Source organism: Nicotiana tabacum, chromosome 24 (assembly GCF_000715075.1).
Source record: "Nicotiana tabacum cultivar K326 chromosome 24, ASM71507v2, whole genome shotgun sequence".
Taxonomy (NCBI): Eukaryota; Viridiplantae; Streptophyta; class Magnoliopsida; order Solanales; family Solanaceae; genus Nicotiana; species Nicotiana tabacum.
The window spans coordinates 78,484,484-78,512,358 of NC_134103.1; the positions used below are offsets into that span (position 1 = coordinate 78,484,484).

Here is a 27,875-nt window from a genome sequence, read left to right on the forward strand (position 1 = left end):
ATCATAATACAGGTATTTTTGTGTTATTTGTTTGTCTTAAGTATTAGATTACATGCATAACAATAATATTCATAAGATATTCTCACATAAAGTTCTCAAAAATCACAACAAGACATATGAGGACTTATGCGGGGCATGATTTCTTTCATTAGTGAACTAACTACATGTGATTGAAAATCCTATTTTTTAAACTTTCACTTTTCCTTTAATTTTTATTTATTACTCAAACAAATTATATAATACTAATATTATGTAATTTTTAAAAATGTGTACTCATTGATATGGGGACACGTCTAAAATGCATGTCCAAAGACTAAAAAAAAGGCGTGATAACAGTAAAATATAAATAATAAAATTATAAAATTAGAGTAAATTTTAAGTTAATATATCAACTAAGATGATTAAGGACTTCTATAGGCATATTTTCTTCCTTTTTTTGAGTTGGGAGTTGGAACTTATACTTTTTCCTTTACCCTTCATTATTTAACTCAAGTATAATTTCAATATAATATTTATGTGTTTTTTGAAAATTATGGTTATAGAGATAGAGTAGTAGCATAGGACTAGTAAAAAAAATACGAGGTACTGTGAAGAAAGCAAAGGCTAATTGCGTCATTTAGTACGAGCTTGTGCTTTTATCTATTGGGCATATTGTAACTTCCAATAGTTTAGAAAACAGATAAAACTCAATAAAAATAAAGAGTAACAGCGGTGGGGGAAAAGGGAGGAGGGCAGAGACCGACGAGTTAAGAAAAGAAAAGAAAAGAAAAGAAAAGAAAAACCAAATAAAAGCCAATATTTCTGCTCCTCCACTCTCTCTCTCTACACACTTTCTCTCTCCTCTTTCCGGTCGATCTCCGTCTCCGTCTTCATCACCATTGTTCAAAAACAATAAAAATTCAATTTCAGACAGCATATTATTCTCTCCTATAAAAACAGGTTCTAACTTTTGCGTTTTCCTTTTAGTTTTTTCGATTTTGTTTTTCGTTCTGTAAATTAAGCTGATCAGATGTCAATATGTGATTCTAAACTCAAGAGATCTCCATTTCTAGATCTGTCATTTTCACTTTTGGATTTTATTATCGGGAAATTTACGTATTGCTTAATGCATTTGATCCTTTTTATTTGCAATTATGTCACTTTTTGAGATCTAGTTAATCACTGTTTATTCAATTTGAACAGTTTTTCTTTTCCTCATTAAATTACAGATTTACAGGGGAAAAATCATCTTTTTTTTGGTGGATTTCCTTGACTTCTGCAAAATCAAAGGCGTTTTGAGGATTAAGAAAGAACTACCCCTCAATATTGGGATACAATTGAACACAAGGCCTTGTTGATGATTTGTATTATGGTTATAGGGCATTTCAATGGCAAACCAAAGTAAGTAATTCAGCTAACAGGGGTTAAAAATATGCGTTTTGGAAGTCCATCTGGGGATAATTAGGGGTTTAATATTAATCTCGGGGTTTTAGTTTGATATTCTCCAATGTGATTTCATTGGAGGTGTATTTATGACTTCCGGCAAGCCATTGCTGTCGCCATCTGAGCTTTCTTCTGCACCAAGTCCTCGTCATCATAATAATTCATCGTTAGGGATCTGCTCGTTGGGATGTCTCCCCCAGAATGCATCAGCTTCTGCTGATTTGGATGAGTCTCCGGGGACCAATTTATGTGATTTGAAGGAGGAGGTGGTGGTGGACAGTAATCAACCACTAGATGATATATCAGGTGTAGGAAATTCTAGGCTGCATTCTTCTTCACTTAGAAAGGGGACAACTGAGCTACAGTCGAAATGCCCCTCACGAGAGAGAAAACGCTTTGTGTCATGGGGTGGTACAGAAGACCATCCACACGAGCAAACGACCTTTGAAATATCCAGTGATATTTCAAGGGTGGCTTCATCTAGAGCAGCATCCACCCGGACGTCATCTCAAGGACATTTTGATGAGTCCAGGGATTCGTCTCGTGTCCAGGATAAGCTAAGCAAATCCCAGAGGCTTCTTCAGAAAAGTATGCAGCTGGAGAATGACTTGTTACATGGAAATAATGCTAGGTTGATCCATGTTAATGATCCAAAAAAGACCAATGATCAGTTTGAATTCACTGGAAATGAGATCCGCACTAGCAAATATACAATAATAAGTTTCTTGCCAAAAAATCTCTTCATTCAGTTCCACCGGGTTGCTTATTTATACTTTTTAGCTATTGCTGCTCTGAATCAGCTTCCACCACTTGCTGTTTTCGGGAGAACTGTATCTCTATTTCCTCTTCTTTTTGTGCTTTCTGTGACTGCTATAAAAGATGGTTATGAGGATTGGCGACGACACAGATCAGACAGGAATGAGAATAACCGGGAGACTCTAGTACTTCAATTTGGCAAGTTTCAGTTAAAACGATGGAAGAATATTAAGGTTGGTGAGGTTGTGAAGATCCTAGCTGATGAGACGATTCCTTGTGACATGGTGTTGTTAGGAACAAGTGATCCTAGTGGGATTGCTTATATCCAAACAATGAATCTAGATGGTGAATCAAACTTGAAGACAAGGTATGCTAGGCAAGAAACAACTTCATTAGTCAGTGAAGTGGAGTCAATTTCAGGAGTTATCAGATGTGAACAGCCTAACAGGAATATCTATGAGTTCACAGCCAACATGGAGTTGAATGGGCATAAGTTTCCGCTCAGCCAATCAAACATTATCTTACGTGGTTGTCAGCTGAAGAACACAGAATGGGCAATAGGAGTGGCGGTTTATGCTGGGCAGGAGACCAAGGCTATGCTTAACAGTGCAGCATCTCCTTCTAAAAGAAGCAGGTTGGAAACCTACATGAACCGGGAAACCCTTTGGTTGTCTGTATTCCTTTTCGTCATGTGCTTGGTAGTAGCATCCGGAATGTGTATATGGCTGAAGCAACACGAGAAGCAGCTTGATACCCTGCCTTATTACCGGAAAATTTACTTTGATGGGACACATAATGGTAAAAAGTATAGATATTATGGGATTCCTATGGAAACTTTTTTCTCCTTTTTGAGTTCCATCATAGTTTTCCAGATAATGATACCTATATCTCTCTACATCACCATGGAGTTGGTTCGCTTGGGACAGTCGTATTTCATGATTGGAGACAGGCACATGTATGACACTAACAGTAATTCAAGGTTCCAGTGCAGATCCTTGAATATCAATGAGGATTTGGGTCAGATACGTTATGTTTTTTCTGATAAAACAGGAACACTTACTGAAAATAAGATGGAATTCAAAAGAGCAAGTGTGTGGGGAAAAAACTATGGGAGACCCCTTTCTGCTACAGGTGAATCATTAAACACAGATTTTGAAGGTATGTTTATCACACACAATGTACTTTTAAAACATAATTTGATTCTTTTAACCTGTATTACTGTATCATTAGCATTATTAGCATTATTAGTCTACATACAGTCAATGATATAGAATACTAATAGTATATTTACCTATTATGCATCATGACAAGGAGGTTATTTAAAAACTAAAAGAAAGAGATAGAAATGCAGAATGTAGTCTTTTTTTCATTGTTGATGTTAGTTAATCTTTGATTTCACTACATCAGAAATGTCAAATGGTTAATGTTCATCCCTAGATAGCGCTGTATCGCGAGTTTGTATCAACATTTTATTTGCAAGTTCAGCTGCCTATTGAATTTCTTGATTGTGACCTCACATTATGGAGTGTATAAACTATAAAGTAGATGTCTATGACTAAATAACAAATTTATAACTTCAGCTTCAAAAACTCCAATCTGCCACGTAGTTGGTTTGAGCGTTGCTTGATGCAGTTCCTGTCCTTACCTTACATTTGGGTTTATTAGATATTGCGGAAAGAGCTCTTTCATTGTCAAATGCAATCACACAAGCTATACAAATCTTGTACAATTTTATCATTTTGTTGTGTAGTCCAAAGGCTTCAAAGAGTTTGTACCTAGAGATGATATCATGCAGTGACTGTCTTTTTTCATCAAACTACAATAAGTTCTCACTTTACACCAAAGAGAAAAATTTCACACAACATGCCTATGGCTTATTTAGACTACAAGTTTCAAAAGTATTTCTTTCTTAAACTCCGTGCTGCCCAGTCAAATAAGGCCATATAAAATGGGATGGAGGGAGTAATATCTATGCTAATAGGGTAAGTTAACTTTTTTTAATTAAATAGAGAATCTCCTAAAGTATCCTATAGATTTTGCTTTCTCAAATACGATGAATCTTGACATATAAAGCCAGACATGTATAAATCTAGACACGTATTCTCTTGATATTCTAACATTCCTGAAAATTGAAAGAGATGTCTCAAAGTATCAGTTCTATTTCATGTATTCTTTAGCTGTGAAGAGATTGCCCACGTGTATATATGATTCGGATAATCTGTAGACCATTGTGGTTTAGACGTTTAGTTGTACATATATTTGTTAACACCGTCTTGCTGTGATATTAATTAAATTAATTTGAGTTGTGAAAAATAGGTGAATGGCCGTCCTTATCTTTTATTGCCAACCTTGAAATATTTTATCTAACCCCCTTTAGCTGTCTTCTCCTTGAGTCTCCTGAAGGCTTCTATCATGAATAGGAAAGTAGCAGAGACAACAGAATGCAGTGACAATGAGATTTATGGTTTGTCTACTGTCCTCATTGTTTGGATAGTTAGTGTAAAACACTATGGAATTCTTATTACGCTGCTTTTTCTTCATTTCTTCTCCTCTATGTCTTATGTGGTCTATGATGCTTATTTATTTAACTACTGCTAGTTAATAATATGCATTATATTATAGAAAATTGTGGTCATACATATCTTTGCAGATTAAATAATATTGAAGTGCAAATCATTACTTTACGTGATTCTTTTCTTTTGAGGTTTCTATTCCTCTAGCTATGCTCGTCTTGCAGACAAGTCAATTACTCCTGTAATCTTTTGTGCAGAACCAACAGAAGCCCCTTCAAGTCGACGAAGATTGAGGCTCAAGTCAGAAATTCCTACTGATTCTGAACTTATGGAATTGTTACATACCGAGCTAGCTGGGGAAGAGAGGGTTGCTGCGCACGAGTTCTTTATGACGTTGGCAGCATGTAATACCGTAATTCCTATTCTTAGCCATAGCTCATCGTCACGTGCTATACTGGATGAAGTGCATGACAATGTTGGCACCATTGAGTATCAAGGTGAATCTCCTGACGAACAAGCACTAGTTGCTGCTGCTTCTGCGTATGGATATACACTTTGTGAGCGAACGTCTGGTCATATTGTGATTGATGCCAATGGTGAGAAACTAAGGTAGATGGCTGTCTCTCTCAAATTTCCTAATTTGGTGTTAGTTGCACATGAGTACAATTTAGCACTTCTTGACTAAATAATGTGGATTAGCCTAGTAAATGTTATGCATTCTATCTATGACACTGGAACTTTTTCATCCAAAGCATAATTTCCTCTTTCTCCTTAAATTTCGCCTTTTCTTTTCTTGCTTTCTTCTGTGTTAATTTGTAATTAGTTGTGGTAAATCTTTTTTAAGCAATAGTTCATTCTCTGTCCTTGGGAATTGTGGACTGATATATTGGCCGCTGCAGATTGGATGTCTTGGGACTGCATGAGTTTGACAGTGTGCGTAAAAGAATGTCTGTGGTTATTAGATTCCCGAACAATGCTGTAAAAGTTTTGGTCAAAGGGGCTGATACTTCAATGTTTAGCATTTTAAGGAAAGACCACAAAAGCCATGCTGACATACAGAATACCACTCTTAACCATTTGAATGAGTACTCATGTGAAGGTTTGCGGACCCTGGTTGTTGCTGCAAGGAATCTCACGGGAGAAGAACTGGAAGAGTGGCAATGCATGTATGAAGATGCTAGCACATCTTTGACTGATAGATCAGCAAAATTGCGCCAAACAGCAGCTCTTATTGAGTGCAATTTAACTCTACTAGGGGCCAGCGCAATTGAGGACAAACTACAAGAAGGCGTACCAGAGGCAATCGAGTCTCTGCGCCAAGCAGGAATAAAGGTTTGGGTTCTTACTGGAGATAAGCAAGAAACAGCAATTTCAATTGGTATGTCTTGCAAACTTTTGACCTCAGACATGCAGCGGATCATCATTAATGGCACTTCAGAAAACGAATGCAAGAGACTTTTTTTTGATGCTAAGACCAAATTTGGAGTAAAGCCTGCAAGTTGTTTTAATCAAATCTTAACATGTCAGAGCGATGCAGAAAATGGTTATCATGAAGTTCCTGTTAGTATGAAGTCATCTAATTTACCAGAGCAGCATGCAGGAGAGGAAGGTGTTTCTGGTAAATCTTTGGCACTCATAATTGATGGGAATAGTCTTGTATACATATTAGAGAAAGATCTCGAGTCTGAGGTATGACGCATATCTTCTAAGGCTTTGTTGTGGTAATATGCACTTTTGCGGGTATATGTTGCCTCTCTTTTACTGTGTAGCTTGAGTCCTAATGTGTTAATGCCATGCTTCCGCAGCTATTCGACCTTGCGACATCATGTAGGGTTGTGATTTGCTGTCGTGTTGCGCCCTTGCAGAAGGCTGGAATTGTTGACCTAATAAAGAGCCGCACAGATGATATGACGCTAGCCATAGGTGATGGTGAGTTCGCTATATCTAATGCCTTGTCGGCACAAGGGAAATCTTATGTCAATTTTTGTTGGTTGTTGGAGGAACACAATTATATGATTTGTGCATATAAGGTTTTGCGGTTATTTTTTAAGTACTCATGTTTTAAGGTTTATTCGTGTGTGTTATATCGGTGTTTTGCAAGATGCATTTCATGGGATGATTTTCTGGATTTGTTTGCACCTAATTTTAAAAACTTTCTCAGGGGCTAATGATGTTTCAATGATCCAAATGGCGGATGTTGGTGTTGGAATATGTGGTCAAGAAGGGCGGCAAGCAGTGATGGCATCGGATTTTGCTATGGGACAGTTTCGGTTTCTGAAAAGATTGCTCCTTGTGCACGGACATTGGAATTACCAGCGCGTTGGTTATTTGGTTCTTTACAACTTCTACAGAAATGCTGTTTTTGTTTTCATGCTTTTCTGGTATACTTTTTTTTCTCTTTGGATCTGCATTCTTTTGTATGATATTTGGGAAAAATGCATTGCCGTCCCTCTGAAGAGAAAAGGAAAATATACAGTAAAATGGCTCATTTTTTGATAGGATAAATAATTTTATTAATGTAGGAAAACTCCCGTATACAAGCATTGTTCCAAAAAGTATAGAACCTTCAGAAAACATTAAAATAACTGTTAAACAAGTTGAATGTGTATATCATGCTTGAAAGGAGCTCATGCCTGATATTTTCTTTCTTTTTTGTCCAAGCTCATGCCTGATCTAAACTACTTTTTTGTTTAATACGCCTTGTATATTTTCTTTGTCAATGAACCTTGTAATCTCTATATAAGCTTTGTCACTTGAACATTTGAGATGTCAAAAAACTCACATTAGGTCTGCTATAAGCCAATAGTGTAATTAGCATTAAACATAGGTGTTCAGCTTTATTGTTTTTTTGGTGTAACATGGCAGTTGCAAATGATAGAGAAGCCATGGTTGATTTTTTAAGTTCATAACATAATTTGTGATGTAGCTTCCTGCCTTCCTCTTGTAAGTACTACTTGCTGAATATCAATAAATTAAATTTACCAATCAAAAAACAGCGTCCCTAGGTTAGACCATCGGTGTGTTTGAGAAGAGGGATGATGGACTGTTTTCAATAATATGAGGATGTATAGATTCTGAAGTCTGATGGGTTTGGAAGATGCTGCTGCTATACATGTGTGTTTTAGCTTCCAATATAATGGGGAATTTTGAGAGGGGGTGGTTGTAAGCTTGACTTTTGGTGGCAGAGATACTGAACCAAAGGAAGCGTTTAAGGATGTTATTGTCACTCCCTCCGTTTCAGTTTATGTGACACACTTCCTTATTAGTCTGTTCAAAAACATTTCTATATTTGGAAACAATTTAATTTAAAATTTTTCATTTACCTTTAATGAGAAGCTTTTATAGCCACACAAATGTTATGGTCCCACAAAACTTTTACCTTTTAAGCTTTAAAGACCACAAGTTTCAAAAGTCTTTTTTTTTTAGAACTCCGTGCCAAGTCAAAGTACGTCACATAAATTGAAATGGAGGGAGTACTTTTTCTTTTGATCAAGTAAGTGCTTAAGGATGCTATAAGTTAGATCAATTGCTGCTTGTCTGCTGATGCTATTTAGTGGGTCATGGCTGAATGTTGTGTCTTGTTTAATAAGGGTTTTGAGGTCTGCTGGTTGATAATGGTAGTTAATATTTGTGTTGACTATCGATTGCTGCTTCATTCGTCACTGAAAAGTTATCAATGATGCGATGCTCTTTATTGTAGCATTCAATTTCCTTTTGGGGGTGAGGTTGGTCATGGTGCTTTCATCGAGATCTTAGCTAGTCTTGGTATCCTCTATGGAATCCATATTTACCTTGAAAGGATTCGGGACACATTGACAATGCGTTGATAAGCTAAAGCCAAGTTCTTCTACTAATGGTGGTCAACTTTAACGGACATTTGAGCAGAAAATTAAAATGCTGAAATTCAAAGAATGAAAGGAAACTAGTGGGGTAATAATGTCTGTTGGTATGTTCGATGCTATGGAGTACGTGTCAGAACATACGGAAATTGTTGATGGTACCAGTGGTGAAGGTAAAAATTATTCATATTCTGGCACGGTTTTATGGATGTTGGTGACAACATTACTGATAACGTACTTGGGGCTGCTCAGGAAAAAAAACTTAAAGGTAAAGACAGAGCAGCTGGTAATCGACATGTTCGGATAAATGTTGAGTTGATGGAAGAGGCATTATCTTTTGGGGGGGGGGGGGATTACATAACTTACGCCTACATTATCTACTATACATGCATACTATTACTTGTCCCTATTTTGCATGTAGGGGACCTTGTTCTTTTATAAGAAATGATGAGGGTTTCTTATGTGAAGCAAAGGAGGGGGAGAGAAAGTGTCATTTAGTAGATTGAAAGAAGATAAAAAGTCCCTGTAAATTAGGGAACTAGGAATAAGAAGATTATTGATGTTCAATATATCACTGTGGAAAGCGGTTATGGAGTTGATGCTGGCGGATTTTCATTCTATAGCTTGATGCTTAGAAGGGCTGGCCTGAATCACCGTACAATGCGGCATCAATCCAAGAAAAGAGGCTTTTCTCTGACAGTAGTGTCTCTTGACCTAAGAAAGGGAAGGGAATTTTAGGTGAGTTTGCAGTTCATGTGTGAGGAGAGTGGAAAGCATATTGAATTATCTGCTTCTTCTTTGTTGTCATGCTTCTCAAGAACATTGGGGCTGATCTCCAGATGGTTAATGTGAGGGGGTCATACTGGGTGGCATTGACGTTGATATGCATTTCTAGGTCAATGGAAATGAAACTGATACTCTTAACTATACTTGGTTAAAGTATGGGGAAGGAAGACTTACTAGTTTTTCTTCTTTAGGTGAAGAATTATCCATCCCCTTATGTTTAGTAAGACTGAAAAATCAAGTAAGAGAGATTTACCTACCCATCTCTGTATACCCTGTTCTTTGGTATCATCAATAAATTTTAGTACTAAGAAAAGGAACTCTGCAAACTGCGATGGAGAGAATGGGTTCTTCCCTTTATAAGTTGTGCTTTCTGACAGTTTCTTGCTAGGCTGAGGATGCCTTCTTAAGATTTTTTTCTTACATGCTGAAAACCTGTTGATTTATCAAATCCATAATGTTTTCATGCATTGGAGTCACCTCTTCTTTGAATTGTTGTTAAATTCTCATGTTTGGTGATACAATACTAAAATTATCATGAGTTTGTCATCTGACCTTATTCTTATACTTGGTATTTTTAGGTACATATTGTACTCCGCTTTTTCTACAACATCTGCGTTGACAGATTGGAGTAGTGTATTTTATTCTCTCATCTATACTTCCATACCTACTTTAGTCGTTGGTATTCTGGACAAGGACTTAAGTCATAAGACACTACTGAAGTATCCAAAACTCTATGCTGCTGGCTATAGACACGAGAGTTACAACATGAAACTCTTCTGGGTCACAATGATTGATACAGTGTGGCAGAGTCTTGTTCTCTTTTATGTACCATTATTCATCTATGATCAGAGCGATATTGACATATGGAGTATGGGTAGCTTGTGGACGATTGCTGTTGCGATCCTTGTGAACATGCACTTGGCAATGGATGTGCAGCGATGGTTAATATTTACTCACATGGCAATATGGGGGTCAATTGTTATCACGTATGGCTGCTTGGTGGTGCTGGACTCGATACCTGTCTTTCCCAATTATAAGTTAGTATTTCCATGTGAATTTCCATGTGAATTCCTATAGTATTGGTTCTTGAGCATTTTAAAGTAATGGAGGTCTATTGCATGGTACTAACTTACTTTTTATTTTGTCTTTTTGCAGTACAATCTTTCAATTGGCAAAATCACCTACTTACTGGCTCTCAATTTTGCTTATTATAGTTTTGGCTTTGCTTCCTCGCTTTATTGTCAAGGTTATAAATCAAACTTTCTGTCCTTCGGACACCCAGATAGCTAGAGAAGCAGAGATCCTGAGGAAAAGCCACAGCTATTTTATGTCTAAGCCAGATCATGATAAAAGCTAGTGTCTCCTGTTTATGTTGTCAATCACCCCAATTTGGTGTAGCTTCCTTGAGTTACCTTGTATTTGGCTTCCCATGGCATGCAGGATTAGAAGTAGGTAGGTAAGTAATTTTTCTCCTGACATTTCTAGAGTTTTTTTTTCTGTCTATCTTTTTGTATAGTGCGTATGATCTCGTTTTGTTTCCTATAGCTTCCCTTTTTGTTTGAGTTGGAAGTAAATGATAACTCTACCTTCATTAGGAATTTTTTCTCTAATGTTTCGTATAGCTTCCCATATTCACTGTCATCTAGTTAATGCAGATAATTTTAGAGTGAAAATAACAGTTATAAAGAAGTTGAGCATCCTTTCCCATAGTGTTAAATTTTTGTTAACCAAAAGTATCTTCAAAGTAATGCTAAAAATTACAAATGCCATCTTTCTGATTCCTGGCATTAACATGCTACCCTTCTCAAAATATATCTTATATGAAACCAGAGAAGTGAGACAGTAGTGTTAAAAACCTATTGGGCTGAAGAAGTTGGTGCTAACTTCAATTTTGTACGGCTGCAAAATTTATGTGTCACAGGTTTTGCTTTTGTCTGTTTGTGCTTTTGGGGGGAGGGGGAGAGGCTGAGGAGAGTGAACAGAGCATGCAATCTGGGACATCAACTGTTAATTGTCCCACATTGGTTGAGGGAATGAGCTGTTGTGTCCTTATATGGTCGTGGGCAATCCTCACCTCATGAAGCTAACTTTTGGGATGAGTTAGGTCCAAGTTGCATTTTCTTAACATAGTATTAGATCCAGACCCATTCCAATTCTTGGTTTATCCCATGTTAGCCCCATGTTATGCACTAGATGTTTAGAAGTGGTTGTGCCAGTGGAGGGTATTAAATGTCCTTATTGATTGAGAGAATGGGTTGTTGTCTCCTTGTATAGTCTTGGATAATCCTTATCTCAGAGCTCGCTATTAGAGTTCAGTTGTGTGCCAGTTTCATTTTCTTAACATAGTATCAATCGGGACCCATCCCAATTATTGGTTTGTCCCCCCATGTTATTGTTGTCCATGCTCTAGATGTCTAGCTTTGAGCATGCCCGGGGGAGGGGTGTTAACTTTAGTATCCCACATTGGTTGAGAGAATGAGATGTTGCCTCCTTATAGTCTTGGACAATAAGGAATGTCTAGTTGAAATGTTTAGTTGAAAGTCTAGATCAATATATGGAGTTTTTGGATGTGCTAAGCAATTTGTAACTGGAAGTATGCTGTTATAGGTGTTGTCTGATTTAGGTGTAATTTTATGTTCCATCTTGGTACTTTTATCAATAAAATCTTTACCTTATCAAAAAAAAAAAAAGTCTTGGATAATCCTCATCTCATGAGTTAGATTTCGAGGTTAGGCGCAAGTTCCATTTTCTTAACAGCAACAACTGCAACAATGCCATCAGTCAAAAGTGAACCAAAATCCATCATGTTGGTTGTGATATGTGCTGTAGAATATTTTTGTGTTCAATGCATTTGTGCTATTTTTGGTATGTGTCACTTTTTAGCTATAGCTGTAGCCTGCGTGAAGTTCTGAGAATTCTTTGGTTGCTTCATACATGATATCTTACACTTGCTATGCAAAGGTTTATCTCCATGGAAGAACTTATTTCAAAATTTTGTAATACTGAGTGGAACGTGCTTATGATATCTTAAAAATGCTTCAGATGAGCTACCCCAACTCAATGTCAGCAGGTGAAATTGGTGACAATCTGAAAGAAATGAAGTGACAATGTAAAAAGAAAGGGGAGCTAGGTTAACTCAAAGCTAAGTGTGTCAGACAGTTGGAGAAAAGCAGAAGAGGATTTGGTCGAGGGGCCGGGGGGACAAATGAAGGTTTTGGGATGGTTTTTGTAATTTGTTGTTAATAACCATTGGGCTGTGTCCAAGAAGTGAAAAATGATAGTCTGCTTGTTAGATATTCAGCATAACTCCAGTGATTCCGGTATAAAGAAACAGAAAAGAAATGACAAGGAGAGTAATACAAGTGTATCATAGTTTACCTGTAAAGATTGAGGTTTCTTATCCTTACCCTTGTAACAAATTAAAGGAAAAAGAAATTACTCATGAACATATTTAATCTGAAAATCTGTGCATCTGCATACTTTAAGTTATGTACATTTTTGGATTTAACATGGGGTTTTTTTTGGACTATATTTTGTTCTTCTTGATCATTATGCAAGCATATCAAATTCTTTGATTAAAATATGCCTGCATAATGATAAGGTGCTGTTCCTTTTGTCTATGCGTCAGCCTTTCACCAATTTCTTCTTCAGCTTAATAATTTGTTTCTCCTTCTCCTTTCCAACTATTTGTAAATACTGAGGTCTTTCTCCAGCACCTCAATGTCAGGTTCTATTCAGAAATGGTAATAGTCACTAGAGGCAGATCTAATATTTAAATTTGATGGGTTCCCACCTTCATGTTCTTAGCATTAAATCCTTTACTTTTCCGAAATTTAAGGTTTAGAATCTTATATTTGTCGAAATTTAGTGGTTTTCTACGTATATATCAATGCTTCATGTTTATACTCTCTATCCGCTGTCATAATGAGGAAGATAGAAAAAACTAGATTAAGGAAGAAAGACTCTTACTAATAGCATTAAACTGTAAACTTATCCGCACTTTGTGTTTACATTAATCCATAAGTACATGATACATGTATTTATATATACTGTTATCACTAAATCATAAAAGTAATTAAAACATATTTTTGCTTTAACTTATGGCTTAATCATAGTAATAGTATAGTGTAATTTAAACACTGCGTGCGAATAAAGTGTTTTATCGCAAAATTCTCGCAGAGAAATCAGCATTTGGCATTAGTTTGCATGTGTGAACATGGAGGATAGACAACCACATGATGTTGGATTGACTTAAAAAAAAGTGGGTTTTAAACAGAAATAACTTTTAAGCCAAAAAGTATTAAGTTGAGGTTGTCAACTTATTACTTTTGGCTTGTTTTAAGCGCTTTTAAATTTATTTTAAGTATTTTTTAACTTTGACAAACATTGAAAAAAGCTAAAAAGAGCTTAAAAACTGATTTGACCGGGTTAAATGCCATTCCAAACACTCTCTAAGTCTAGATGAGTTGGATCCTTTTTATTATATCGTCTTTATTTAGTTTTCTTGACGTAAAAATGACATTAGCTAGATGTGGCCAGTTATAAATTGACTGAGACGTAAGCAAATGTATGTAAGATCCACTTCTAACAGTTTTTCATTTCAATTAGAAACTGTGTAGCTAATCAATTCTTGAAGTTATCAAATAATTTCTTCTTTTTCTTTTAAAAAATATATATTATTTTTTGATTCTATTATGATTGTTTCTTTCTAATCACTAAAACCACATAAAAGAGAGGTTGAGAGGGAGCTCACTTGGTGAGTTTTCTTTTACGATTAAATGTGGAGCATTTAATTCCCATCAATAGCGTAACATTTTCTTTACCTTTTCACATCCCTTTCTACTGATGTAATAAAAAAATAAAAGAAAAACTCGCAAGGATTAAGATATCCCCAACCCCACAACTTTTGACTAAACCATTACCAATTAATCTATAGTTAAACAGCAATGCAACTACCATTTAATACTTGCCAAGTGGCACATGGATGACGATATTAAGGTGACAACATATTACAAACGTCAGTAGCTTGTGTGTTTGTTACATTTTCTTAATGTACACTCATTGCAGGAAATCAGATTTACTCGATATTTTTGTGCGTATGGGCTTTCATTTTCCTAATGTGAGAAAGAATTTATCCTTTGAAAGCTTCTTAATTTTTCCGAACCCCTAGCCTTTTCTTCTTTTCCATATATATAAGTCCACTGTCTCACAGTCCATGACTTCTTGCTATAGTTGCTACTACGGTCTCGTTTGGTGCGAGAGTTAAGGGATGATTAATCCCGAAATTGAATTTGAGATGAGTTTATCCCATATTTGATTGAGATAAAATTATGGTATAACTATTTGTAATATTTTTTTTATCCCAAGTGAAATGTATATCACTTAATCATAGTTAAACAATATGCAAGCAGGGGCATAAGCCCCTTATCTCAAGCGGCAGGGGCGGCCCAACCTCATCGGAGGCCTAAAGCAAAATCTTAATAAGAGACCTTAATATATATAAATATATGTATAATGAATATCATTTTTAAAAAAATTAGACAAGTGAGGATATAGAATTAAAAAAAAATGAGAACTTAGTTTTATAAAATAAAGAAAATTAAATGAATTTAACGTTGATTGCATCACAACTAAAATTGGTGAACCTAGAAAACATAAATGATTCCTTTTTTTAGTAAGTCCCTTTCTATATTTGGTAACAATTCAACTTTAGATTTTTCTTTTTACCATTAATGAGATGATTTCTAGCCCAAAAACTTCTATGATTTATTTAAGATTACAAGTTTCAAAAGCCTTCCTTTATTTCATAAAATTCATGTCCAGTCAAACACTTTCATATAAATTGGGACGGAGAGAGTATAATTTATCTAAGAAAAATAAATAATAAGTTAGATTATTAGATATAGTTACGTGACCAACTAATGAATAGAGAAATATAATTAAGGAAAAAAGTAAAATAATATTGACAGAAAACTATTTTAGTTATATTAATTAGAGGAAGAAATGGAGTTATTAAAAATTAATATGACACTAAAGAAATGAATTTATCAATAATAAAAGATAATTATATAAATAATATACTACTATATATAGAGAATACTAGTAATTTTGGGGCCCTTAAATTTTTGGGGCCTAAAGCAAGTGTTTCACTTGTTTTAGGGTTGGGCCGCCCCTGCTCCTAAGGGTGTTCATGTATCGGTTTGGACTTTTTCCCTAAAAAGAAACCAAACCAAGTAAGTCGGTTATTCAAATATTGGAACCAAACCAAACCAATTAAGTCGGTCTTTATCGATTCGGTTGATGTCAGTTTATGTCGGTTTTATCGATTTTTCGGGTTTTCCGGTTATTTGTCGATTTTTTCTTAAATCTGAGACATACACTATCAAACACATATTCCGGCGACTACATTTTCAATGTAACACTATCAAACCAATTGCTCATTTGAGAAATCTATCATTTACTAAGATATATTGATAATAATTATATTAAATAGTGATGAATAATTTAAGGACTCAATTAAAAATATATTATTTTTAACGTGAAATAGATTCTTGTATTTAACAAAAGAAAACTACCAATCAAACTAGAACGTAAAGGCAAAAAAGAAGGGCAGCCCGACGCACAAAATATCCCGCATTTACGTATGGTCCAGGGAAGGCAAAGAACTAGATTATTAATAATAAATTTTAAATAGCTACTTCTATAGTCGGTTGGTTCTAATTTTTTCTTTTATTTTTTTTATTGAAATTAAAACCAAATCAAATTCAATCGATTTTTAAAATTCAAAACCAAAACCAAACCAAACCAAAAAAATATCGGATTCGATTTTTCGTGTTTTTATGAACACCCCTAGTTGCTACAAGTATTAATATCATACATAATTAATATGGAGTCCCTATGAATGGAAAACTCATCAGTTGATATGGAAAAGTTAAGCAAAGAGTTGAATTGTGGCCAGAAATTCACAAACCAGCTAAGAGAGGTGATCAAGAAACAGCCTCTAGGCACAAATCAACTAAGAGACAAAACACATCGAATTATCAATTCTAGAAACACAGAAGAAGAGAAAAAATAGAGGACGAAAATTGTGAGCACATGCTGAGCTCAAAACTGATCTTTAGAATGAATTGTATTGTATACAAAATGAGTAAGCTAGCCACTATATATACATGTATATAAGTACCCTAACTGACTGACAGCTGTTGACAGCTGGTAACCAGCTGTACACTCAAAACTTCCACTAATTACATAATTAACTACTTTAACTAACTTCCTATTCAGCTGACTCAACAACTAACTATGGTACATCAAGGCAAGTAGCTAACTCCTTCACACCCCCCCTCAAGCTAGGCGCTATGAAGATATTCTTCATGCCTAGCTTGGATAATTGGTAATGATGTTGTGTGATGCCTAGCCCCTAGGTGAAAATATCATCTGGTTGGTCTGATGAAGAACATGGAAAAGTTGAACTAGGCCAATTTGTACCTTTTCTCTAATGAAATGACAACCGATATCAATATGTTTGGTGCGTTCATGAAACACTGGATTAACAGCTATCTGGATGACAGATTTACTATCACAAAACATGGATATAGGTGTGTGTGGATGTGCACTCCCAATTCCTCAAATAAACAAGCCACCCAACAACTTCAGCTACTATCGAAGCCAAGCTGCGATATTCAGCTTCTGCTGAACTTATTGATATGGTTGTTTATTTCTTGGGCTTCCATGAAATGATAGAATTACCAAATTTGATTAAGTATCCAGTGATTGACCTCCTGGTATTTGGACAAGTACCCCAATCAGTATCACAAAAGGCTGTGAGCTGAGAAGAAGCCTCTGCAGATAGCAAAACTCCAAGGCCAGGTGACTGTTTCACATACTTGACCACCCTAATGGTTGCCTCCATGTGGAACACTTTGGGGCAATGCATTAACTGGCTAAGACATTTCACTACAAAAGCAATGTCTGTCCTAGTCATATTCAAATAAAGAAGTCTCCCAATCAACCTTTGGTATTCACCAGGATCATCAAGAACTTTATCATCACCAATGCCAAACTGAGTATCAAACTCACGTGTTGTAAGATTCTGATTGACTTCTAAAGGTACCTTAGCTGGTTTGGATTCGGACAACCCCATATCTGAAATGAGTTCTAAGGCATACTTCCTTTGGTGCATTAGAATTCCTTCCTTACTCCTTGCAAATTCAATGCCTAAGAAAAATTTCAGTTTACCTAAGTCCTTGATTTTGAAAATATGTTGTAAGTATGCTTTAGTCTGGTGAATCAAATCAGCATCGTCTCCTGTGATGAGCAAGTCATCGACAAAAATCAAGACTACCACTATTTTCCTTGACTTTTCTGGTGAATAGGGAGTAATCCAAGTGGCTTTGAACAAAACCAGAAGCTGTTAAAGCAGATGTGAGCTTGATGTTCCATTGCCTAGAGGCTTGTTTAAGCCCATACAGTGATTTAAGTAGTCGACAAACTTGTTGATCTCCTGCATAAGAGAAGCCCTGTGGTAATTCCATATACATTTCCTCAGTTAAATCACCCTGCAAAAAAACGTTATAAACATCCATTTGGTGAATGTTCCATTTATGCATAGCTGCAAAGGAAAGCACAGTTCTTATTGTCACCATTTTAACAACTAGGAAAAATGTTTATTGATAGTGTAGTCCCTCTCTCTGATTATAGCCCTTTGCAACTAATCTTGCCATAAACCTCTCCACTTCTCCTGTAGATTTGTACTTTATCTTATAAACCCATCGACAACCAATAACTTTCTTACCTTTTGGTAAAGGAACCACAGTCCATGTCTTGTTGTCTTGCAATGCTTGGATCTCTGTTTGCATTGCCTCTATCCATATGGGATCCTTAGATGCCTCTGCATAAGACTTAGGCTCATTGGCTGCAAAAAATTTGGTGATGAAACTTTGATACTTAGGGGATAAACAGTCATAGCTAATGACATCTGAAATAGGATATAAGCATGTATGTGCTCCTGATTTCTTCTCTGTCCTCAGATAATCCTTAAGCCATATTGAGGGCTTAGTTGTTCTGGAGGACTTTCTTTCAGTCAAACCTGTTACCTGTGATTCTTCAACTTCTTCCATGTGATCAACCTTATCTGCTGTATCTCTATGAGGCTCAGAAATCTCAACATTCTCCTGATGAAGCTGTGCTGAAGTATTGTGGTCTTCCTGTGGCATTTGATTATGTGGTGGCATGATGGCTTCAGTGTGTTGAGCAGGTAAAATGCTTCTACCTGCAATATCTGGATCATCCACCATATAAAATCTCTGCAATTTTGTTATATTTGTGACTGGATCATTTCAAGTTGTTCGACAAATCTGAAAAGGAAATATACTTTCATGGAACACAACATCTCTACTGATAAAACATATTTTTTTTATAGATAAATCATAAAGCTTATATCCTTTATTATAGACACCATATCCTAGCAAAACTGATTTTATTACTCTTGCACCAAATTTATCTACTTTGGCAGTGTAGTTGCATAACAAAGACATCCTATAACTCTCATATGAGACAAAGATGGTGGTCTATTGTATAGCATTTCAAAAGGTGATTTTCCCTTAAGGACAGTAGATGGAATTCTGTTTATTATGTATGCTGCTACTTCAACACATGATCCCCAAAAATGAATTGGCAAATTAGCTTAAAATCTGATTGCCTTTGTTGTTTCTAGAACATGTCTATGCTTCCTCTCAACCACTCTATTTTGTTGAGGAGTGTATGGGCAGGAGCTTTGATGCAAGATCCCATGATGTGTGAACAACTCATTGCAAGTCGTGTTAAAAAACTTAGATCCATTATCTAATCTGTAAACTTTAATCGTTTTTCCAAATTGATTAAATATCATTGCAATGAAGGTTTTAAGAATTTCAGAAACGTCTGACTTCACCCTCATTAGAAACAACCATGTCCATCTAGTATGATCATCAACTAGAGTAAAAAAATAGTTCATTCCATTGTAAGTTGTGGCCTTATAAGGACCCCACACATCCATGTGTATCAAATGAAAAGGTGCTTCTGCTATACTAGTGCTAACTAGAAAAGGCAACCTTATTTATCTAGATAAAGGACATATATCACAATGATGTAAATGAAAGGCTTCTTTATTCCTAAATGCAAAAATTCTTCTAATAACTGCCATAGGCACATGGCCTAATCTTCTATGCCAAACTTCAGGTTCCGTCATTTGTTCTACTGCCATAGATTTTATTCCATTCAATCCAGCTTCTTTACAATGTGTCCTCAACACATACAGACCCTCTTTTTCACTACCAGTTGCCTTCACTCTCCCAGTGCAAAGGTCCTGAAACAAAAAATGTTCAGGAAAGAACATTGCATAACAATTTAATTTCTTGGTCAGTTTGGACACTGGCAAGAGATTAAACTTAAAGATTGGCACACAAAGTACATCCTTGAGGACATCACCTCCTGTTAAAGGACTGTATCCTACTTTTGTGACCTTAGCAGAGTCTCCTGAGGGCATTTGTACATTCCCAGCACCGCCTACTTTACCATCATTCAATAATAAGAAGCACTTACCTACCATGAGTGCACTTGTCTCAGATGTGGAAGATTTATTGAGTATGTTAAGCAACATTTGTATTGTTCGTGTGTGATCATTGGAGCAATATTATTGGCTTGATTGTTTGCATTTGTTTCAGATTCTAGGGGACTGCCATCAACAACATTGGCTCTAGCCTTATGCTTGAAACCTTGAGGGTATCCAATTAACTTGTAGCAGTTCTCCTTGTGATGTCCCTTCTTGTTGCAATAACCACAATGCATCAGTTTAAAACAACCATCCCTTGTATGCCCTTTTCCATGACAATAGTCACATTCAACATTCCAGTTTCTTTTCTGCCTTGGCATATTATTTCTAGTTGTGAACATAGCCGCTGACTCCATTGCTTCTGCAGATACATGATTACTTCCTGCCACTAGTTTATGACTCTCATCCTGAACAATTAGAGCATATGCTTGGTTCACATTGATCACCTTCAACTTCATGAGGATTTGGCTCTTTGCCTGGCTATATCCTTCATTTAATCCCATCAGAAATTACAGTAAACATTGATATTGCAGATGCACTGAAAAATCCTTTGACTTTTCACAATCACATGAAGGAGATGGCATCATTGAATCATACTCGTCCCATAAATCTTTCAACCTTGAATAATACACAGATACTGCTGATGTTCCCTGAGTTAAAGTGAAGATCTCTTTGTGAAGAGAATACAGACGTGATCCATTCACCTTATTAAATCGTTCTTGCAATTCCTTCCAGACCAAATATGCATTCGAACGAAAAAGAATTCCACTCAACAATTCTTTACTCACATTACCAGTAAGCCATGAAACAACTATTGCATTACACCTATCCCATTGATGCCCTAAGGTTGGCCCAAATGTGTCCCTAGTGATCGTGTCATCTATAAAATCCAGCTTATTCCTTCCTAGGAGTGCAACTCTCATCGCTCTGTCCCACAAAGTGTAATTCTCCATACCTACGAGCTGAATGCCAACAGATAATGAACCAGGAGCATAAAAAGAGTGAAGATACAGAGGATGATTATGGTCAATGACCACTAGAGCTGGAACAAACATCCCCAAATCTGATATCTCATCAATCGCCATTAAAATTTTCAATTATACAGAATACAGAACTGTAATTCTGACGAAAAATCAAAGAATTATGAACAAAAGTGAAAATAACGAACAAATCTAGGGTTCGTTTAAGCTACGAATTAGGATTCGAAATTATCACGAGAAATGTCGATGAATCTCTCGATCGTCTTCAATATGCGAAGAACAATTCCTAGATCCTATCGGCGGGAGGCTTTGATACCATGACAAAACACATCGAATTATCAATTCTAGAAAAGAAAAGAAGAGAAAAAACAAAGGACGAAAATTGTGAGCACATGCTGAGCTCAAAACTGATCTTTAGAATGAATTGTATTGTATACAAAATGAGTAAGCTAGCCACTATATATACATGTATATAACTACCCTAACTGACTGACAGCTGTTAACAACTGGTAACCAGTTGTACACTCAAAACTTCCACTAACTACATAATTAGCTACTTTAACTAACTTCTTATTCAGTTGACTCAGCAACTAACTATGGTACATCAAGGCAAGTAGCTAACTATGAGTGCACTTGTCTCAGATGTGGAAGATTTATTGAGTATGTTAAGCAACATTTGTATTATTCGTGTGTGATCATTGGAGCAGTATTGTTGGCTTGATTGTTTGCATTTGTTTCAGATTGTAGGGGACTGCCATCAACAACATTGGCTCTAGCCTTATGCTTGAAACCTTGAGGGTATCCAATTAACTTGTAGCAGTTCTCCTTGTGATGTCCCTTCTTGTTGCAATAACCACAATGCATCAGTTTAAAACAACCATCCCTTGTATGCCCTTTTCCATGACAATAGTCACATTCAACATTCCAGTTTCTTTTCTGCCTTGGCATATTATTTCTAGTTGTGAACATAGCCGCTGACTCCATTGCTTCTGCAGATACATGATTACTTCCTGCCACTAGTTTATGACTCTCATCCTGAACAATTAGAGCATATGCTTGGTTCACATTGATCACCTTCAACTTCATGAGGATTTGGCTCTTTGCCTGGCTATATCCTTCATTTAATCCCATCAGAAATTACAGTAAACATTGATATTGCAGATGCACTGAAAAATCCTTTGACTTTTCACAATCACATGAAGGAGATGGCATCATTGAATCATACTCGTCCCATAAATCTTTCAACCTTGAATAATACACAGATACTGCTGATGTTCCCTGAGTTAAAGTGAAGATCTCTTTGTGAAGAGAATACAGACGTGATCCATTCACCTTATTAAATCGTTCTTGCAATTCCTTCCAGACCAAATATGCATTCGAACGAAAAAGAATTCCACTCAACAATTCTTTACTCACATTACCAGTAAGCCATGAAACAACTATTGCATTACACCTATCCCATTGATGCCCTAAGGTTGGCCCAAATGTGTCCCTAGTGATCGTGTCATCTATAAAATCCAGCTTATTCCTTCCTAGGAGTGCAACTCTCATCGCTCTGTCCCACAAAGTGTAATTCTCCATACCTACGAGCTGAATGCCAACAGATAATGAACCAGGAGCATCAAAAGAGTGAAGATACAGAGGATGATTATGGTCAATGACCACTAGAGCTGGAACAAACATCCCCAAATCTGATATCTCATCAATCGCCATTAAAATTTTCAATTATACAGAATACAGAACTGTAATTCTGACGAAAAATCAAAGAATTATGAACAAAAGTGAAAATAACGAACAAATCTAGGGTTCGTTTAAGCTACGAATTAGGATTCAAAATTATCACGAGAAATGTCGATGAATCTCTCGATCGTCTTCAATATGCGAAGAACAATTCCTAGATCCTATCGGCGGGAGGCTCTGATACCATGACAAAACACATCGAATTATCAATTCTAGAAAAGAAAAGAAGAGAAAAAATAAAGGACGAAAATTATGAGCACATGCTGAGCTCAAAACTGATCTTTAGAATGAATTGTATTGTATACAAAATGAGTAAGCTAGCCACTATATATACATGTATATAACTACCCTAACTGACTGACAGCTGTTAACAACTGGTAACCAGTTGTACACTCAAAACTTCCACTAACTACATAATTAGCTACTTTAACTAACTTCTTATTCAGTTGACTCAGCAACTAACTATGGTACATCAAGGCAAGTAGCTAACTCCTTCACAGTGATCAAGCATCCTGTGTTCACACAAGTTTTCGGGAAAAGGCCGCACCCAAGGGGTGTGATGTAGATAACCTACCCCAATGCAAGCATTAGTGGCTGCTTCCACGGCTCAAACCCGTGACTTATAGTCCATAGAGAGACAACTTTATCGTTGCTCCAAGGACATCCTACCCTAATACAAGTATTAATTGTTACTTCTACGGATCGAACCGTGACCTATAGGTCACACAGAGACAATTTTACCATTTCATGTTCCCCTTCAATTGATGTTAACTGTTGATTTTGACGTTTTCTTTTGACTTTTGAACTATAGATGTTTCCTCAAAATTTTTCTTGTTTGTAGGATTTGGGTAAGTGGTGTAATATTTTTTAATTTACAGCTTGTTTGGATGGTTGTTACCTATTGTATTATATCGTATCGTTACTTTAAATACAATATTTGTTTTGATTGTTACTTAAATTTTATTGTATCGTATCGTTAAATGTTTAAATCCATCATTACGTAACGACGAAAAGTGCCACATTATAGAACAACAAGTTTGGTGTGGCATCGTTACCTTACTTTTTTCTCTCATTTTTCCCTTTCTTATTATTAAATAATTATATCTTATCCTTTACCTGATTTTTTAATATAATAATTCTACTTTGTATCATATTTTTTCTTAGTAATATTGCAATTTTATTCTTGATATTATTGGTACATGACATCATGAAATGACGACAAACGATACAATTTGTCTAAATGTTATATTCATCAAACAATACAATACAATGCAGTACTATACAATACGCTACTTTATGAAACGACATATAACAACAATCCAAACAAGCGGTTAGTTGACATTGAACTTGTAGTAAGATGTTACAAGCTTAATTTGACACGGAAAGATGTTTTAACACCTATAATTAGGGGTGTTCATGAAAAATCGAAAACCTGAAACAAACCAAAAACTACTCAACTTGACACAAGAAATTGATAATATTTTGGTTTGATTTGGTTTTGAATTTTAAAAAACTGATCAAATTTGGTTTGGTTTTAGTTTTAAACAAAAAATAACCGAAAAAATCGAATCAAACCGACTATAAAAGTATTAATTTCTAAAACTTTATATATATATATATATATATATATATATATATATATATATATATATATATATATATATATATATAGTTTTTAAAATTTTATGGTAGATATTTAACCGTTTGCACTCTTAGTTGGTAATCTAGTTTTTTGCTATTATAGTAATCAAGTTCTTTGCTTTTTACATTATAGTTTGATGATAGTTTTATTTTGCTAAGTCCAAGAATCTATTTCATGTTAAAAATAAATTATCTTTAATTGAGTCCTTAAATTACTCATCACTATTTAGTTCAATTATATATTATTATTAGCTCTTAGTAAATGGCAAATATACTTAAAGAATAATTGGTTTGATAGTGTTGTTTCAGAATATAATCGGTGGAAACGTACCTTATTGATTGAAAATTCTATTAGTGGTTGTCTGTCCTCAATAATGAATTCTCGCTGACCCTATGGGGGATCAATCAATAGCAATAAGACTAGTTTGAAGAGATTAGGAGCAAACATCACTCAAAGTCTAACGTTGAACTGTACATGTGAACATGCCCCTCAGTTCAAATTAAACTACCCCTTCTTGCATCCCCATTCAATTTCTTAAAGTTCGTCATAGTTGATGAATTAATTCCCCCTATAGCATTTTAATTGTTATTATTAATATGTATATATCGTTATCGGTTTGAAATATTATATTGTTTAATTTCTTATTATGGGTTCAAAAATATAGAAGTATATATTGTTTATTGAATTCAAGTTGGTCTGTGTTTATTCTTCCTTGCAGGATTTTGAATTGTTTATGATTGGTTCTGCTTTAGCAGATTGGCATATGCCTATCCTCTGCTTACACGTTCTTTTTCAAGATTCTTTTTGTTCCTAACCTTAATTTGTACACATGCACTCATCGTCACTTTATCTCGTTTAGCGGGTTGGGTTGGACGACTCGTTGACTCAGCCTACTTTGATCCAGCACACACATCTCAACTCATATAAGGTTAAGCGAATTTTTAGCCAAAATTGATAATAACTTTGCTAAAATATCTTTAAAATAATTTATTTTTTGTTTGATATGTTATCAGGTAGCCACTCTAAAGTGTTGTATTTAGGAATTAATCAGCGCGTCCTGAATTTTAGTTTTTCATTTCAAAATGCAGGACGAAAATATCATGAAGTTAAAATTTCTTAAAATTTCAGGACAAAAATAAGTACTGATTAATATTTAAATAATATCCATGCGAATGGCTATCTGTGCATTTGCCCCCTTGGACGAGTCATTGACCCACCTATTTATTGACTCAACATATTTTAATCCGTTCAAAATCAGTCCAACCCGTCCATTTGACACCCTTACCCTTAGTCCTGACAATTTTTGTAACCACCAAAACCGTAGGATCAGGAAAATGCAACTACACAACTTGCAATAATTATGACTAAACAACTACTCCTACTACCAATTAACTATTGTTAAACAGCAGTTGACATTTTAATTTAATTCTCGCCAGGTATCACATGGATGACGATATTAGGGTGACAACATATCACAAACATCATTTTTTAGTGTGACATTTTTTTAAGTGTTCCTTGCAAGGCCTGATTTAAAAATATCTCGCCATTTTAAATCAAACCAAGCAATTTAATCTAATTAATTAAAAAATTAACCAATAATACTAATTATTTAATCATAATTAAATGATAAAAGCTCAAATACGAACATGTCTTACCTTTATTAAGTTTAGTAAAATACTAACTGAGAATTCATAAAATATAGCCCCATTATTGTCTCCGGTTATTGATCAATAAAAGTATTAATTTGAAAAGTTTTTTATGCACGTGGAGTTTGAAATTTCTTGGATCTAAGGACAAATTTATCCTTAAAATTAAGATTCTTAAATTAACCTCTTACCATCTTCTTTCCCACAATAAATAGGCCCTCATTTTAGTCCTTGACTTCTTGTAGATAGTTGATAGAATTAATATCACACATCATATAAATGGACTCCCAATGGCCAGAAAACTCATTGGCTGATCTGAAAATGTTAATCAAAGAGTTGAATTGCGGCCAAGAATTCACACACAAGCTAAGAGAGGTGATAAAAAAACCTCTAGGAAATGGATACACGAATATTTTCGCTGAGAATTTGGTAGGGAAAATCATGAGTTCATTTTGCAAGACTTTGTCAATACTAAACTCTAGCAACTCCAATGAAAATTCTCCGATTCCGGTGGTAGCCGTTTTTCCTTGTCGGAAAGACGGCCGGATGTCGCCGGAAGACTCAACGGGCAGTTGCAAGAAATCATCATCAAAAGATCGAAGAGGATGCAACAAGAAAAGGTAAGGTTCACGTACACTTCACTTTTCTCTGATTCCACTTGTGGAATAACACCGAGTATATTGTTGAGTGAGTCACTAACAAATGATTGGCAAATATTTCAACAGGAAAATTTCAGCGAAAAGCATAAAAGAAACCTCAACTTTGGTGGATGATGGACATGTTTGGAGAAAATATGGCCAAAAACAAATTCTTGATTCCCCTTATCCAAGGTTATGTCTTAACACTAAGCCTCTTTCCATTAAGAAAATTATTTAATTACATTATTTTGGTTAATGATCATTATATATTGAGATTGAGATTCAATTGATTAATAAAAAATGCAGTCTGGTGCACAAAGTATCCTGCATTCACGTAAGGTTCGTGGAAAGGCTGCATCTCTAAGGGTGTGATGTAGACAGTCTACCTTAATGCAAGCACCCGTTTGGATTGGATTTAAAAAGTGGCTTTTATGCAGAAATAACTTTTAAGCCAAAGAGCAATAAGTTGGGGTTGCCCAACTTATTGCTTTTGGCTTTTTTGAAGCAGTTTTTAACTTATTTAAGTACTTTTTAACTTTGCCAAATAGTGAAAAAGTTTAAAATAGCTTAAAAGTTAATTTGACCAGCTTAAAAGACAATCCAAACACCCTCTTAGTGGCTTTTCTACGGCTCAAACATGTGACTTATAGATCACACGGAGATAACTTTATCGTTGTTCCAATGTTCCCTTCATTTAATTAGTTGATTAATATTGACTGATTTATTGGTATGTGCATTAATATGCAGGCATTATTATAGATGTACCAATAAATTTGATCAAGGATGTGAAGCAATTAAACAAGTGCAAAGAATTCAAGCCAATCCACCACAGTTTCGGACAATATACCAAGGTCATCACACATGTAAAACTCACCCCACAGTTTCTCGAATGCTCTTAGATTCTTCAATAGATTATGAGGATACTTCAATCCTACTCAGTTTTAATTCCAAGGATAATCATTATTACCATCCTTATAATTTTCCCACATTATTTTCAACAAAAAAAGAAACCAAAGAGGAAGACTCTCTAAGTTGCTTCTACCCTAATAACAACCAAAACCAATCATCAACCTCCGACTACTTTCTTCCGGCCAATGATTCTTGGACCCCGGTAGCTGAAACCTCCGGCGATGTTATGGCGGTGGCGTCATCGTCGGGATCTGATAATGTGGATTATATCTCATCTGGATCAGTTTACTCTTCTTGTTGTACTAGCACTCATAGTTTGGAGATGGATATGATGTTGGGTTCAATTGATTTTGACGATTTGCCTTTTGAATTTTAAGGATAGAGGTAGATTCAGGATGAGTTCTTGTGAATTCAAC

General features: G+C 35.5%; 4 protein-coding genes across 7 annotated transcripts; 2 read left to right on the forward strand and 2 right to left on the reverse strand.

The window, feature by feature from the left end:
- Positions 1–665: 665 nt before the first annotated feature.
- Positions 666–12,779, forward strand: LOC107779557 (phospholipid-transporting ATPase 1). Of its 4 annotated transcripts, none has more exons than XM_075248414.1 (9): positions 666–939; positions 1,209–3,336; positions 4,949–5,300; positions 5,591–6,380; positions 6,497–6,620; positions 6,853–7,072; positions 9,895–10,353; positions 10,472–10,772; positions 12,359–12,779. In XM_075248414.1, the coding sequence occupies exons 2-8, from the start codon at positions 1,512–1,514 to the stop codon at positions 10,671–10,673; spliced, it is 3,972 nt and encodes a 1,323-aa protein (XP_075104515.1). In that variant the 5' UTR covers positions 666–939; positions 1,209–1,511; the 3' UTR covers positions 10,674–10,772; positions 12,359–12,779. The 4 variants fall into 4 exon arrangements, with proteins under 4 accessions (XP_075104515.1, XP_075104517.1, XP_075104516.1 ...); XM_075248416.1 differs by having other exon boundaries at positions 12,387–12,779; XM_075248415.1 differs by having other exon boundaries at positions 10,472–10,768.
- A 7,634-nt stretch (positions 12,780–20,413) lies between these two features.
- On the reverse strand, positions 20,414–20,989 carry LOC142178244 (uncharacterized). The gene has a single exon (XM_075247570.1). The coding sequence runs from the start codon at positions 20,987–20,989 to the stop codon at positions 20,414–20,416; it is 576 nt and encodes a 191-aa protein (XP_075103671.1).
- A 1,032-nt stretch (positions 20,990–22,021) lies between these two features.
- On the reverse strand, positions 22,022–22,597 carry LOC142161749 (uncharacterized). Its single transcript, XM_075247571.1, has one exon. The coding sequence runs from the start codon at positions 22,595–22,597 to the stop codon at positions 22,022–22,024; it is 576 nt and encodes a 191-aa protein (XP_075103672.1).
- A 3,546-nt stretch (positions 22,598–26,143) lies between these two features.
- Positions 26,144–27,852, forward strand: LOC107773587 (putative WRKY transcription factor 70). Its single transcript, XM_016592986.2, has 3 exons — positions 26,144–26,532; positions 26,638–26,742; positions 27,298–27,852. Exons 1-3 carry the CDS (start codon positions 26,192–26,194, stop codon positions 27,833–27,835), a joined length of 984 nt encoding a protein of 327 aa, XP_016448472.1. The 5' UTR covers positions 26,144–26,191; the 3' UTR covers positions 27,836–27,852.
- The last annotated feature ends 23 nt before the right edge of the window (positions 27,853–27,875 follow it).